Genomic DNA, 12,814 nt, shown 5'->3' on the forward strand with positions numbered 1-12,814 from the left:
AGTCATATTTTTTGCAATACTGTTGGGTAACAAGTGAACACACACACACACATGCACACACACACACACACACACACACACACACACACACACACACACACACACACACACACACACACACACACACACACAAACACACATTGGCATTAATTAAGGCACGGGTCAACTATATAATTAAGGTTGTTTTTAAATGAAAGATTATCTTGTTCTCTGGACAAGGGTGTTTTTTTTATAAATGTCATGTTGTAGCAGGTTTTCACATGTTTTTAAATATTGTGTTTGGGTTTTATATGTTGCAGCTTTATACAATTCATTTATTACAGCTATTTTGGTTAACCTAAACAATATGTTGCATTTTCACAAATTGGTTTGTGTTTAATAATTGTTTTGCTGTTTAAACTAAAATGCCATTTAATTAAATGTTGTGAGGGATCATTTTTATTTAAGATAGTATTTAATTTTTCTAAAAAGGTATACTTTTCAAATCGGTGTCAATAAACAGCCCACGCTATAGGGGCATGTTGTCACATACAGTCAATATGTGTTAAATATCTGCATCTGGTGCAAGTTTTCAGTAGTTTTTCAATATTTTAAAGTGGTTGTATATGAAATTGAATTTAAGCTTGAAGTAAGAGTTAACCATCCTAGTAAAATAAAAAGCTTATCAAATATACCTATCAAATACACATCTTACTAGTCGAAAAAAAAAAAAAGGTCTCATATAACAGATTTGTCTCAAACATATAATGCGCATACAGACAGAATTGGAGTTATTAATGTCTTTATGAATATTCAAACTTTTTATGCTTTGACCAAATACAGTAAAATAACAGTGTTTTCTGAAATCAGAAGAACCGTCGCTGACTTCAATCAATATAACTTGTTAAATGAACAATGTCTTTATAAGGAAACTTGACTTTCTTAGTTCACTCAACTCAGTTCTAATTTATTTAATAATTACTTTAGAAGTTCAAATACTTAATTGAATATTATTAATTACCATGAATAATATTTTTTTTACAGTGTAGTATGTCATAACTGCTCCATTACAACTTTCATGGCCCACCACATGGCACTGACTCACCCCTGGCATAATGACCCTCTCAATGTCTTTGACCACATCCTCATAGCTCTCTGACTCCTCCGGGGCCTCCTCGGGAATCAGTGACCTCAGGTATCCAGGTTCCACATCAGGGTAAACCTGCCTCTGCTCAATATTTTCTAAATAATCAGCCACATAGTCCACCATCTCTTTCCCGTGCCTCCGAAACTCTGCAGCGTCCATCTTCTCAAATGTGGAGGTGAATGGAGAATCTCTCGGTTGATACTGGCTTCCTTTCAATGTCCTAAAATGAGTAGAGGAGTAATTGGTCCCACTTTATATTTGGTCCCACTTTATATATGTACTAACATGAAAATACAGACATACTTATTTTGTAACTACATTTTGTTCTGCAAAATTCACACAAGATTTGCTTTTGCTGCGACTGTGGTTGAGGTACAGGAGGTTTAGGAGTAGGGGAAGGGGTTAGGGTTTAGGGTGAGGGTTGGTTTAGGGTCAGGGGTTAGGGGTTAAGTTTTAGGGTTGATGTAGGGTTAGGTCCATAATATGTGTATGATTGAGATTTTTTGCATGGTACAGATGACTAATACTTCAATAGGAAATCTAGGGCCTGAGGCCATAAGTTTAAGACAGAAAATTTAATTACAACAAATATAATCAACCATTACTTTTAAGCACTTATGAGCATGAATGAATACCATGCACATAGAATGATCTGAAGCATTTTGTATAAATCCTTCATTGGTCTACAGTCTTACCTCGCTGATCTCCCGTCTGAGCATGACTCAGTGAGATCTCTGAGATCCTCAAACCAGAGATTATTAACAGTCCCAAGAACTAGACTAAAATTAAGAGGTGAACGTGCATTTTCTGTAGCTGTGCTGTAGCTTTGGAATAGCCTGCCTGTTTTTATTAGAACAGACACATCTGTATACAAGTTTAAATCAAAGCTCAAAACATATAGTTTTTCAATAGCTTTTAACCAATAATGTTTTCTGCTGTCTGCTGTATAGTCCATCATTGTGTACCATATTATGTACATCATGTAGTGTAGTTTGTTCTATTATATTTTTATGATATTATGTACAGAACATTGGTAAACTGTTGCTGTTTTTAATAGTGCTCTATAAATAAAAGTTGCATTGGCATTGTGAAATAAATGACATTTGTGACTCTCCGTTGTGTCTTTTAAATGGTTACACACTTATATTTTTATTTTTGGATGACTTATCCCTTGAAATAAAATAGACTATATCAGTGAAACTATTGTTCTACAAGAGCTCTGTACATTACTGTATGTAGCTAAACTGTTGGTAAAAGTGACTGTTACTAATCATTTGTAAGCCTGTTTCTCATAATTCTCTTCACACTAATCCAGGTAATACAAATGGATTGAGGTAGCCTATGTGTCAGTATGTCTGTGTGTGGGGGGAGGGGGTTTTACGATGATTTTTTTTAGGTTAGGTAATTACAAGGGTATTATGCTATAAATGTGGTTTATGAGGACATTTTATTGTCCCCATTATTCAAATCGCTTAAAAACATACTAAAATATGTTGTTGTTGTTTTTTATGTAAAAATGCAGGGGTTTGGTTTTAGGGTAGCAATACGGTTAGGGGATAGAATCTATAGTTTGTACAGTATAAAATCATTATTTCTATTGAGAGTCCTCATAAGGATAGCTGCACCAACAGAAATAGACGTTTCACATGTCCTCATCTGACAGCTTCATTGAATTCTACCCTCTCAACACCAGTTTCATGTACAACAGTAAAGAGAAGACTCAGGGGTGCAGGTCTTATGGGAAGAATTGCAAAGAAAAGCCACTTTTGAAACAGAAAAACAAATAGAAAAGTTTAGAGTGGGCAAAGAAACACAGACATTGGACAACAGATAATTGGAAAAGAGTGTTCTGGATCTTAACCCCACTGAGCTTTTGTGGGATCATCTAGACTGTAATGTGCGTGAGAAGTGCCCGACAAGACAGCCACATCTATGGCAAGTGCTACAGGAAATGTGGGGTGAAATGTCTCCTGAGTATCTGGACAAACTGGCAGCTAGAATGCCAAAGATTTGCAAAGCTGTCATTGCTGCATGTGGAGGATTTTTTGATGACAACTCTTTGAAGAAGTTTAAGATGTTTTGAAATTTTTTTCAAATTGTCATTTTTCATGCTATTAATGTCCTGACTATACATTGTGATCAGTTGAATGCCTCTTTGGTGAATAAAAGTAACAAATTCTTTCCATAAGAGCAAAATCTGTACATTATTCCAAACTTTTGGCCACCAGTGGACAAATTCATACAATAATAGCTGCTTGAAATAAACACATAAAAATCAGCCAATGCAGAGACACAGATTAAACTACTGAATAAATAATTGTCCAGATAATGATGCAAAGATGATGAAAGTCGTTATGAATAAAGACACATTTTTAGAGGATTTTTGCAGACATGAGCTTAGATCACCAAAATCAACCTTTGATTTGTAGAGCAACAAGTCACGACTTAGATAACACTTTATGATTTGGTAGACACCAAAGGTATCTTAGTGGCATAAAGCAGATGCTGTAAAAAAGGTGTATAAACCAAAATGCTGACATTTCTATTCACATTCTATTGACATGCTTCAACCATTTTTTTGCTCAGAAATAAGTGCACTATTAAATAAATGTGGTTATTGTGGTAATATCAAAAATATTATTAAATATGACTGAATCAACCTGACTACATTTGGTTATACCAACTAAAATAATTGGGTTCAGATATAGCTTTTTATAGCAAGATATAACAAGTTAGAAATTGCTTTTTAAGGTAACAATTGCACACTTTTACCTTTTGCAATATATGTTTATTAAATAGACAGTAACCGTAATATACCTCAGCATTTATGTGTCATCAACCTGTCAAAATCCCATAATAGCCCTTCCTGTATTTAGACATTGCACCTGGACTGCGTTCTAACCGCTCAACAAGTGTTACATGCATACTATCTTTCTCTTTCCTCCTTTAGCGTTATTGTACTCACAGTGTCAGGCAAAAAAGAAGAGTCCTCCCTCTCGTCAGTCCTCACACGCTCTGTGTTTGTTTCAAACACACATATTTAAACACACATACACAAAGAGAGCAAAGCAGAGTGATGTGCAACAGCAGGGAAGCCTAAGGGTTTATCAGCCCTGCCACCGCCCAGACAGCCAATCAGATTGAAGCTCTCATTCAGGGCAGCGTACACAGGCAGGGCAAGTGGAGCTGATTCATAAGGAGTTAATGAAAGCCTACTCACTTTCCACACACACACAAATACAACTGCATACACAAGCATAATACAAGCCCAATACAAGCATGCACAACAAAGGGCACCTGCCTCTGTAATGTACAATGCATTAGTCTCCATTATGTCACTCAAAATAATCACCTTGACACCATAATCATAACAGCATATTGCAACTGTAAACTAGTTGATACAAAGCTCACACATTTATAGTGTTACCTAGTTTACAACTGTTTTTGTGTTGTTAATAAGGGCATCTGAAGTGCCTCTGTAAAATGTATGGGTATTTCCCATTTAAACTCAACAATAGACCAGTAATATCTTCTATGATGGAATAAATGTGCTTTCTTGTAAAGTAAGTCATTAGATCACAGGTTCCCCTTGCACATCTTGAGTGAATTAGCTCTGGAACCATAGTCCATAGAACAGAAACAAACCATATGAGTGAAAAGCTTAGAGATTACAAATGCAACACATTATATAATGAACAAGAGCATATATTCAATATAGCATTGAGGTCCAGCTACACATCAAACATGTATGAGGTCAATAAAACTACATTACTGAAAACAAAGATAATTGTAGGTTGGCTGATTCTGTGTGGCAAAATTAAAGTTCATGCAGGTTTTGCATATAATAAAAGAATGTAAAATATACATAAAATATGCTTATTCATAAAGGTGCAACAAGGCTTGATTAAATGTACTTTTTTTTTTTTTATGGTCCCAAAGGGCAGTTAAAAAAAAAAAAATTATCTTACTATTAATGGATTCATATTATTAATATTAACAGAGCATATTTGTGAGAAAATACATGATAAAAATGTTTGTTTTGGTTAAAAATCATTTAAGAAAGAAGGGCCTTTTACTCTGCACTTTGGGCAATAGGCCCCCTTGCATTGGACAAAAGGTGTGCTAAAAAATATTTTGTTGTGAAATAAATACAGCAGTAGATGACGTACTTTCTACATTATTAAAGTTAGTTTAAGCGTGAACTTGAAAACATTAAGTAAATTCTACATTTGTACTCAAATCAAACAGGTAAAAATGAATACTCTAGCTTATAAGTAAATATCATTTATGATTGTTGGTTATCTTTACAATGTGTCATCATGTATCAGTCCTTAAGTAGAAAACCTTGTCATGTTTATTTGCTCATTTGAGTACATTTCACAGGAAAATAAAATAAGTACATTTTACTTATGCTTGAATAATTAATGAGCTTGCATGTTTTCTGTTGATTTGCTTCATTTTTATTGTTGATTTTGTTGTTACGTTTGGTAACTTCTTGTTTAGTGAAGTATGAAGTTCTGTTCTACTCAAAATTACCCGTTCATTATCAAAAAACAAAACAAAAAGAGCTGCTGATTGTTACCGTCATTGTGTTTTGTGCACCAAGTGTTAAGGTCTGTTTGCGCAGCTCTGGATACTGATGCCATTTAAACATGGTGATTCTGTCTAACACACTACTAGCATGCATTAAACTTCCCTGTGGAAGGCTTCTGTGTAGGGATGGCTGATACCACTTGTTTTTTTTTCTGATCCGATACCAAGTACTTTTAGGCCAGTATCAGCGTCATCGATACCAATACCGAAACCTCTAATAAATGTAATTTTTATGAATTATTTGGATAAAATTATTAACTTAAATTAATACTTACATTTTGTATATATATATTTATAGGCCTAAGCAGAAAATGATTGGGCTAATTTGTTTACCTTTTAAAAGTTAATAAGAATAAGCAACATATGAAACCACAAAATTACCCATAGATATTATTATATAGTTACTATTACTAAAACCAAGTGTCAATATGGATACTACAGTAATGCTGTAGTAAAACCATGGTTAACTGTATCAAAGCCTTGTTTACTGCCAAAAAAAACAAAACATGGTAATCAGTCATGGTAAGTTGTCATAAGCGTATCATTTATTAACGAGAATTAAAGGTCATTATAAATGTTTTAACAACTCTGAATTTAAATAAACCTGTAGGCTACAAATGGTCACACAAGCCCATTATAATACATGTAAATACATAAATCCAGATGCTGTTTTTCTGCCATTACCTCAGGAAAGCACTGCTCCCTCTTTGAACGAGCACTATGAATGAAAAGGTGAGCACTGTCTGACTGCTGGCGTATTTTAGCATTTATTTGCGTCAAGATGAACAGAAGAAAAAATAGTTCCGGTGCCTGTTCACCGATTCGCTCACATAATTCTTTTTCCACTCCGAAGCTTATGAGATGCATTAATATTCATGCAATCGAAATAATAATATATATATTAAAAAAAAAACTTCAGAATCTATATTTTTATGTGAGGATCAATATTCTTGATACCACATTAGTATCGGAAGTATTGATACTTTAGTATCGATCCGTCCATCCCTACTTCTGTGTCATGTGCTACACAGGGGTGGAAAGAGTACTGAAAAATCATACTCAAGTAGAAGGACTGTTACTTCCAAAAAATGTTGTGTGAGTAGAGTAAAAGTACCTGTCCAATAAACTACTCAAGAAAGAGTAAAAGAGTAGCTCATTTAAAAGTACTCATGAGTAGTGAATATTGAGTACTGAGTTGCAAAACCTATGCCCCATTATAATGAACACTGTATGCCAACTTTTAAAATACATCACTTATATATGAAAAACACTACATGATTCTGATTTCAAAAAAATAAAAGGGAGACATGATAACAGAAATGAAATTATTAAAAAGTTATTTTCAATACACTGATCACCATTTTCAATCATAATTTATGAAACAATTACATTAATATCAGTTTATGTGTAGGGTCTAAATTTCCCTTAATGCCAACAGAGCGTTATTGTTGTATATAAAACATGTTCAAGCAATGCAAGGAATGCAAAACAATGCTAAATAAGCAGCATCACTTCTTGTGATTTTGGTGATTCACATTCTTCATGCATATCGACTTAAATATTGATATATTTGTGTTTGTGACTAGTGGAATTTTCTGTTGAAGTATTGCTCTGCAAATGTTGATACTTTTCTATCTTTATAAAGCTAAGCATAATTATAAATGATTTGATCATTCCAACTTTCCTGGTAATTTTATACCAATTAACACTCTACATCAGGGGTCAGTATTATTAAAAAACGAACAATAGTTTCAAAAAATATTATTATTAAAAATGTCAATGTTTTATTCTATTACATTAATACTTTTAAAGCTATTTTTATAATGAATAGCCTTTATATGACATACTACAAGACAGTGCTCAATTCGGTTACATGTACACTTCAAGTCCAACATTTTGATGCAAATACACTTTTTGTCCCACTCTTTAAGTTCACTTTAGACATAAACGACTGTGTTTACATGAAATCCTCACCAAGACGGGCATTGGCGGAATAATGAAGTGTATTTGATCATTTAGGCGCGTAACTGCATTAGCGCTCAAACATTAGCCGCCTGTCAATCGCGCAGCTACAGACGTCAGGAAATAAAAATTCAATCTTTTATAGTTTAATCATTTTATAGATCAAACGTTTATTGATCATCTAGATCAATAAACGAGTGGTGCTCTTGCTATCACGATTGATGTGATAACACCCTTGTACTAGATGTAGAACATATTGATAACATTGCCTTAATCTCTCACAGCAGCCCAATAATCTCAGTGATATATAGTTAAATCACAGGCTACATTATAGACACATATAATCTAGTAATCAGAAATATAAAATGTATCTCTATGTTTCTTCAAATTAGAGGTAGGACTAATGCTGATATCTGTCTTGAGCAAGTTAAACTCACATGACGCAATCAAGCAATTGGCCTTTTTCACTATGAAAAGCCCTTTCAGGTGTGGCCAAGATGTTCAGGTGTTGAACTGTGTTTGATGCATCTTCCACATCCATAACAGCACCGATCTACAGCTGCTGTTGACGGTTTTTTTACATGTGATTTGATTTGACGGGAATCATGAGACCCTCTCTAGCAAATCATGTTGATAGATAAAAATTAAATCAGGACAGGGAAGTGAACATAGACGGTGGGAAGATAGCACAGTTAAAGTAGTTACAGCACTTAAAATGTACTCAAGTAAAAGTATACTGTGCCAGCGGGGGCGTGGTCAAGTGCCCATCCGGAGAGAGAGAGAGAAGTGGTAAGGGCACTTACACCTGAGCTAAATTATGACTAACACCTGTCTTTAATTCCAGTGAGTATGGAGAGAGCGGATAAACAACACCCTCACCACCTGCAGAGAGGAGGGAGAGAACGAGTCTAGTGTACTGCGTTGGCATCGGTCTATATTGTGTATTTTGCGGTAATCTATGGTTATTTTGAGTGTCATTGTACTGAGTAAAAGCAGAGGAAAAGTGCATATGCTGTAACAGGCAGAGGAAATAAACTGCCTTACCTATCTCACTGTTCCCATTTCCTTATTTAGCCTTTACACTGGTGCTGAAACCCTGGAACCGAAGTACGCCCCATGGAGTCCTCGCAGTTGGCCGAGATCCTCCAGTCCCTCGCCAGCCTTCACCAGGCTCATAAACAGTCCCTGCTTGAGCTTCGACAGGACCAGGATCGGCGCTTCTTTGAGATCCTGCGAGCTCAAGTGGAGGACCAGCATGCGATCCGGAGCTTGCTTGGCCAGGAGAGAGCCCCGGCCATGGCACCGGACGACCGCAGCCCCCTGCCTTCACCCTCTCTCCTCAAGATGGGCGGATGACGACACGGAAGCATTCCTAGACTTCTTTGAGCGGTTGGCTCAAAGGTCTGGTGCTGGCCGCGTGATCAGTGGGCGACCAGGCTCCTCCCGCTCTTGTCCGGGGAAGCCCAACTTGCTGCCCAACAAGTGCATTTTCCCAGTGGCTCCAAGATGCGTGTCGGAAATGGCTGCTGGCGGGCAACTGCAACGTCATGGGAGTGCTAGATCAGGTGGTACTGGAGCAACTTATCCTTCGACTGGCAGAGGCAGAGTTTCCTCTTCTTCTTCTCCTCTCTCTCTCTCTCCTTCCCCTGTGTGTTACCCTCCTCCCTCTCACTCTGCTCTCTCCCCAGAGCCCTTTCCTGCCCCGCAGTTGGAGTTGCAGGATCTGGGACACTCCCGAGATCAATGCCCTGTGATGGAGCTGGGGACAGTGGTCCGGGTCCCCGACAGCCCATGGGCTGCCCCCGATGAGGCCGGGACATACCGCATACTGGTAAGAATCAAGGGGGGTACTCACCAAGCATTGGTGCACACGGGTTGCAATTAAACCACGATCCACCAATGCTTAGTTCAACCCGAGGCATTTGGCACAGCTAAAATGGTGAGGGTGAAGTGTGTGCATGGGGATATTCACAAATACCCTGTGGTGACCATGTTGATTACATTTTGGGGAACAATGCATAGAGTGGAGGCCGCTGTTAGTTTCCGCCTCACCCATCCGCTGATTTGGGGACTAATTGGCCTGAATTTAGAAATGTATTGAAGGGAATGTGTGCAGATGGGTCCTGCGTAAAGCGATGAGGTGTGATAAGTGCGATGCTCTGGCAGGGGAGGCGGAGCCAGGGCTGCCTTCATCGGCTCCACGTAATGATGACGTGAGCGGGGGGCATCCTCAAGGATTTCCCGAAGGGGATTTCCCTTTGGAGCAGTTGCAAGACGAAACCCTCAAGCATGCCTTTGACCAAGTGAGAGTAACTGATGGTCAACAACTCTGTCTGAATATCGCACTTTCATATCCCTATTTTACAATTATAAATGAGCGGTTGTATAGAGTGACGCAGGACACTCAAACAAAGGGAGACACAACCCAGCTCTTAATACTGCGGAGCCACTGGGAAATGTTTTTCCAGGCGGCTCACTATAATCCGATGGCAGATCACCTAGGGGAAAGAAAGACACAGAACCGCTTAATAGCCCATTTTTATTGGCCGGGCATTGGCGGCGATGTCCGCAGGTGGTGTGCGGCTTGCTGTGAATGTCAGCTGGAAAATCCACCCCAAAAGCTCCATTGTCATAATAACATTTAATAAAACCCTTAAGAACATGATTCGTAAGTTCATTCACAATGATGCTAGAAATTGGGATAAATGGCTCGACCCCCTGTTATTTGCAGTACGAGAGGTCTCGCAAGCCTCTACCGGCTTTTCCCCATTCAAGCTGCTGTATGGGCGGCGCCCGTGAGGGGTGCTTGACGTCATCCGCGAAGCTTGGGAGGAGGGACCTTCAGATAGCAAAAATGAAATTCAGTACGTTCTCGCTCTTAGAGCAAAACTCCACACACTGGGGCAAATAACACAGGAGAATTTGCTCCAAGCTCAAGAATGACAGCGCCGACTGTATGACAGGGGTACTCAGCTAAGGGAATTTACACCGGGAGATAAGGTACTTGTATTACTCCCAACATCTAGCTCCAAAATACTCGCCAAGTGGCAAGGACCCTTTGAGGTCACACGACGAGTCAGGAAACTTGATTATGAGGTAAAGCAAACCGATAGAGGGGGCGCATGTCAAATATGTCACATCAACCTCCTGAAATTTTGAAGGGGGCGGTCCCTGTGACGTTGGCTATGGTAGTTCCGGAGAGGGTGGAACTCGGGCCGGAGGTAAACACAAAACCTATTCATAACACTCCGGTCACTTGTGGAGATCAGCTCGCAGGGGTTGCCAAGTTGCAACAAGAATTTGTGGACGTGTTCTCCCCTCTACTGGGTCATATGAACCTCATCCAGCACCACATCGAGACTGAACTGGGAGTGGTGGTACGTAACCGTCCCTATCGCTTGCCCGAGCACAAAAAGAAAATAGTTATGGAAGAATTAGATGCGATGCTTAATATGGGGTAATAGAGGAATCCCACAGTGATTGGTCCAGCCCGGTTGTTCTTGTCCCCAAGAGCGACGGGTCTGCACGGTTCTGTGTGGATTACAGAAAATCAACGCAGTGTCTAAATTTGACGCATACCCGATGCCCGCGTTGATGAGTTGCTCAATCGGTTAGGCTCTGCTCGATTTTATTCCACATTGGATTTGACAAAAGGTTATTGGCAGATCCCCTTGACACCAATTTCCCACGAAAAAACAGCGTTCTCCACGGCATTCGGATTACACCAATTTGTGACGCTTCCGTTTGGTTTGTTTGGGGCACCGGCTACGTTTCAGTGCCTCGTGGGCCGTATCCTCTGGGTGCATTCGGCTTTTTACTAATGCGTTGGACAGTTCTTAACCCAATTCCAGTGATATCAGCAATCTCCATAGTTGTTTTCATTGTTTGATGCAGGCCAATAATGCCCCTTCTGAAACACAGTAACATCTTTTCCATGACCACTGGATACATCTGACATGGTTGTTTAAGAAATGAGAAGCTACACATTGCATCAGTTAGGGTGTAAAGAATTGTTGCCAGCTGAAACATATTAATCACTGCAATAACGATCCAATCATCAGCTCTTAAGTATTTGCTTATATAAATCCAAACAGCAACTTATTTATTGTTTTGGCCAGGCAGTGTAAATATAGCAGAAATGATTAAGAACATTCTACATTGACTAAGTTAGATTAAGCAAGAACATATATTAAATAAATTCTACATTCAAATGTAAAAATGAATGCTCTAGTTCATAAACATTATTTATGATTGATAGTTATTTTTACAATGTGTCATCATGTATAAATCCTAAAGTAGAAAACCTTACCCATATTTATTTGCTTGTCATTTTTATTTGCTAATTTGCTCATTTGTACAAGTACATTTCACTTAGCATGCATTGGCCTGAATAATTAATTAGCTTGCATGGTTCACTGTTTGTAAGTTTATTTACAATGTTTGAATTGTTGATTTTGTTGTTATGTTTAGTAGATTTTTGTTTTGTGAACTCTGAACTTCATTTTCTGTTAAAAATGACCTTTTCATGATAAAAAAAAAAGATCTGTTTACTGTCACTGACATCGTGTTTTGTGCACCAGGTGTGGGGGTCTGTGTGCTCTTTAGCGTGTCTGTATTGCCAGTAATACAAAGTGATGTAGTCTCAATAAACTTCCCTGTGGGAGGCTTTTGTATTTCATGCAGTACACGATTAAACATGTATTTCTAAGGAAAATTCAAATTGTGACATGTTCTAATAATTTGTTCATTTCAATTAAACTTTAAAGTTTATCTCAGTACCATATTGCTAAATAAAAGTTACTGTATTTATTGATGTTTAAGTTCAATTTACTTTAACAAATATTATATCATGAAGTGAAATAGATTTTACTTAATCTTATTAAGTTAGGATTTACTTAGGAAAAACTGTGCAAAATCTTGCGCTCTGTACAGTGACACACTTTTAGCAAAAAGCATAAATACAGCATGTGCAGAACTAATTTAGTTACTGGATCCCAAACATACAGGAAAAATTATCTATTCTACCATCAAGTGAGGGTGAATCCATTTAAATAATGTACTTTTTATGATATTGTCTGCCCTCTAGTGGAAATGCACAAGGCTTACACCACACTGTCACAGGTGCTTTACAAT

At 38.0% G+C, this 12,814-nt stretch overlaps 1 protein-coding gene across 1 annotated transcript in view; it reads right to left on the reverse strand.

Annotated features, from left to right (window-relative positions):
* Positions 1-4,227, reverse strand: part of ddc (dopa decarboxylase) — a 32,124-nt gene extending 27,897 nt beyond the window's left edge. Inside the window, exons 1-2 of the mRNA XM_052143779.1 lie at positions 4,092-4,227; positions 1,085-1,346 (exon numbers count right to left, since the gene is read on the reverse strand). Of these exons, the coding sequence (XP_051999739.1) occupies positions 1,085-1,285 (201 nt within the window). The 5' untranslated portion in view covers positions 1,286-1,346; positions 4,092-4,227. The remainder of the gene's footprint in view (positions 1-1,084; positions 1,347-4,091) is intronic.
* Positions 4,228-12,814: the final 8,587 nt, after the last annotated feature.

The sequence above is a fragment of the Xyrauchen texanus genome, chromosome 15 (assembly GCF_025860055.1).
Source record: "Xyrauchen texanus isolate HMW12.3.18 chromosome 15, RBS_HiC_50CHRs, whole genome shotgun sequence".
In the NCBI taxonomy this organism is placed as follows: Eukaryota; Metazoa; Chordata; class Actinopteri; order Cypriniformes; family Catostomidae; genus Xyrauchen; species Xyrauchen texanus.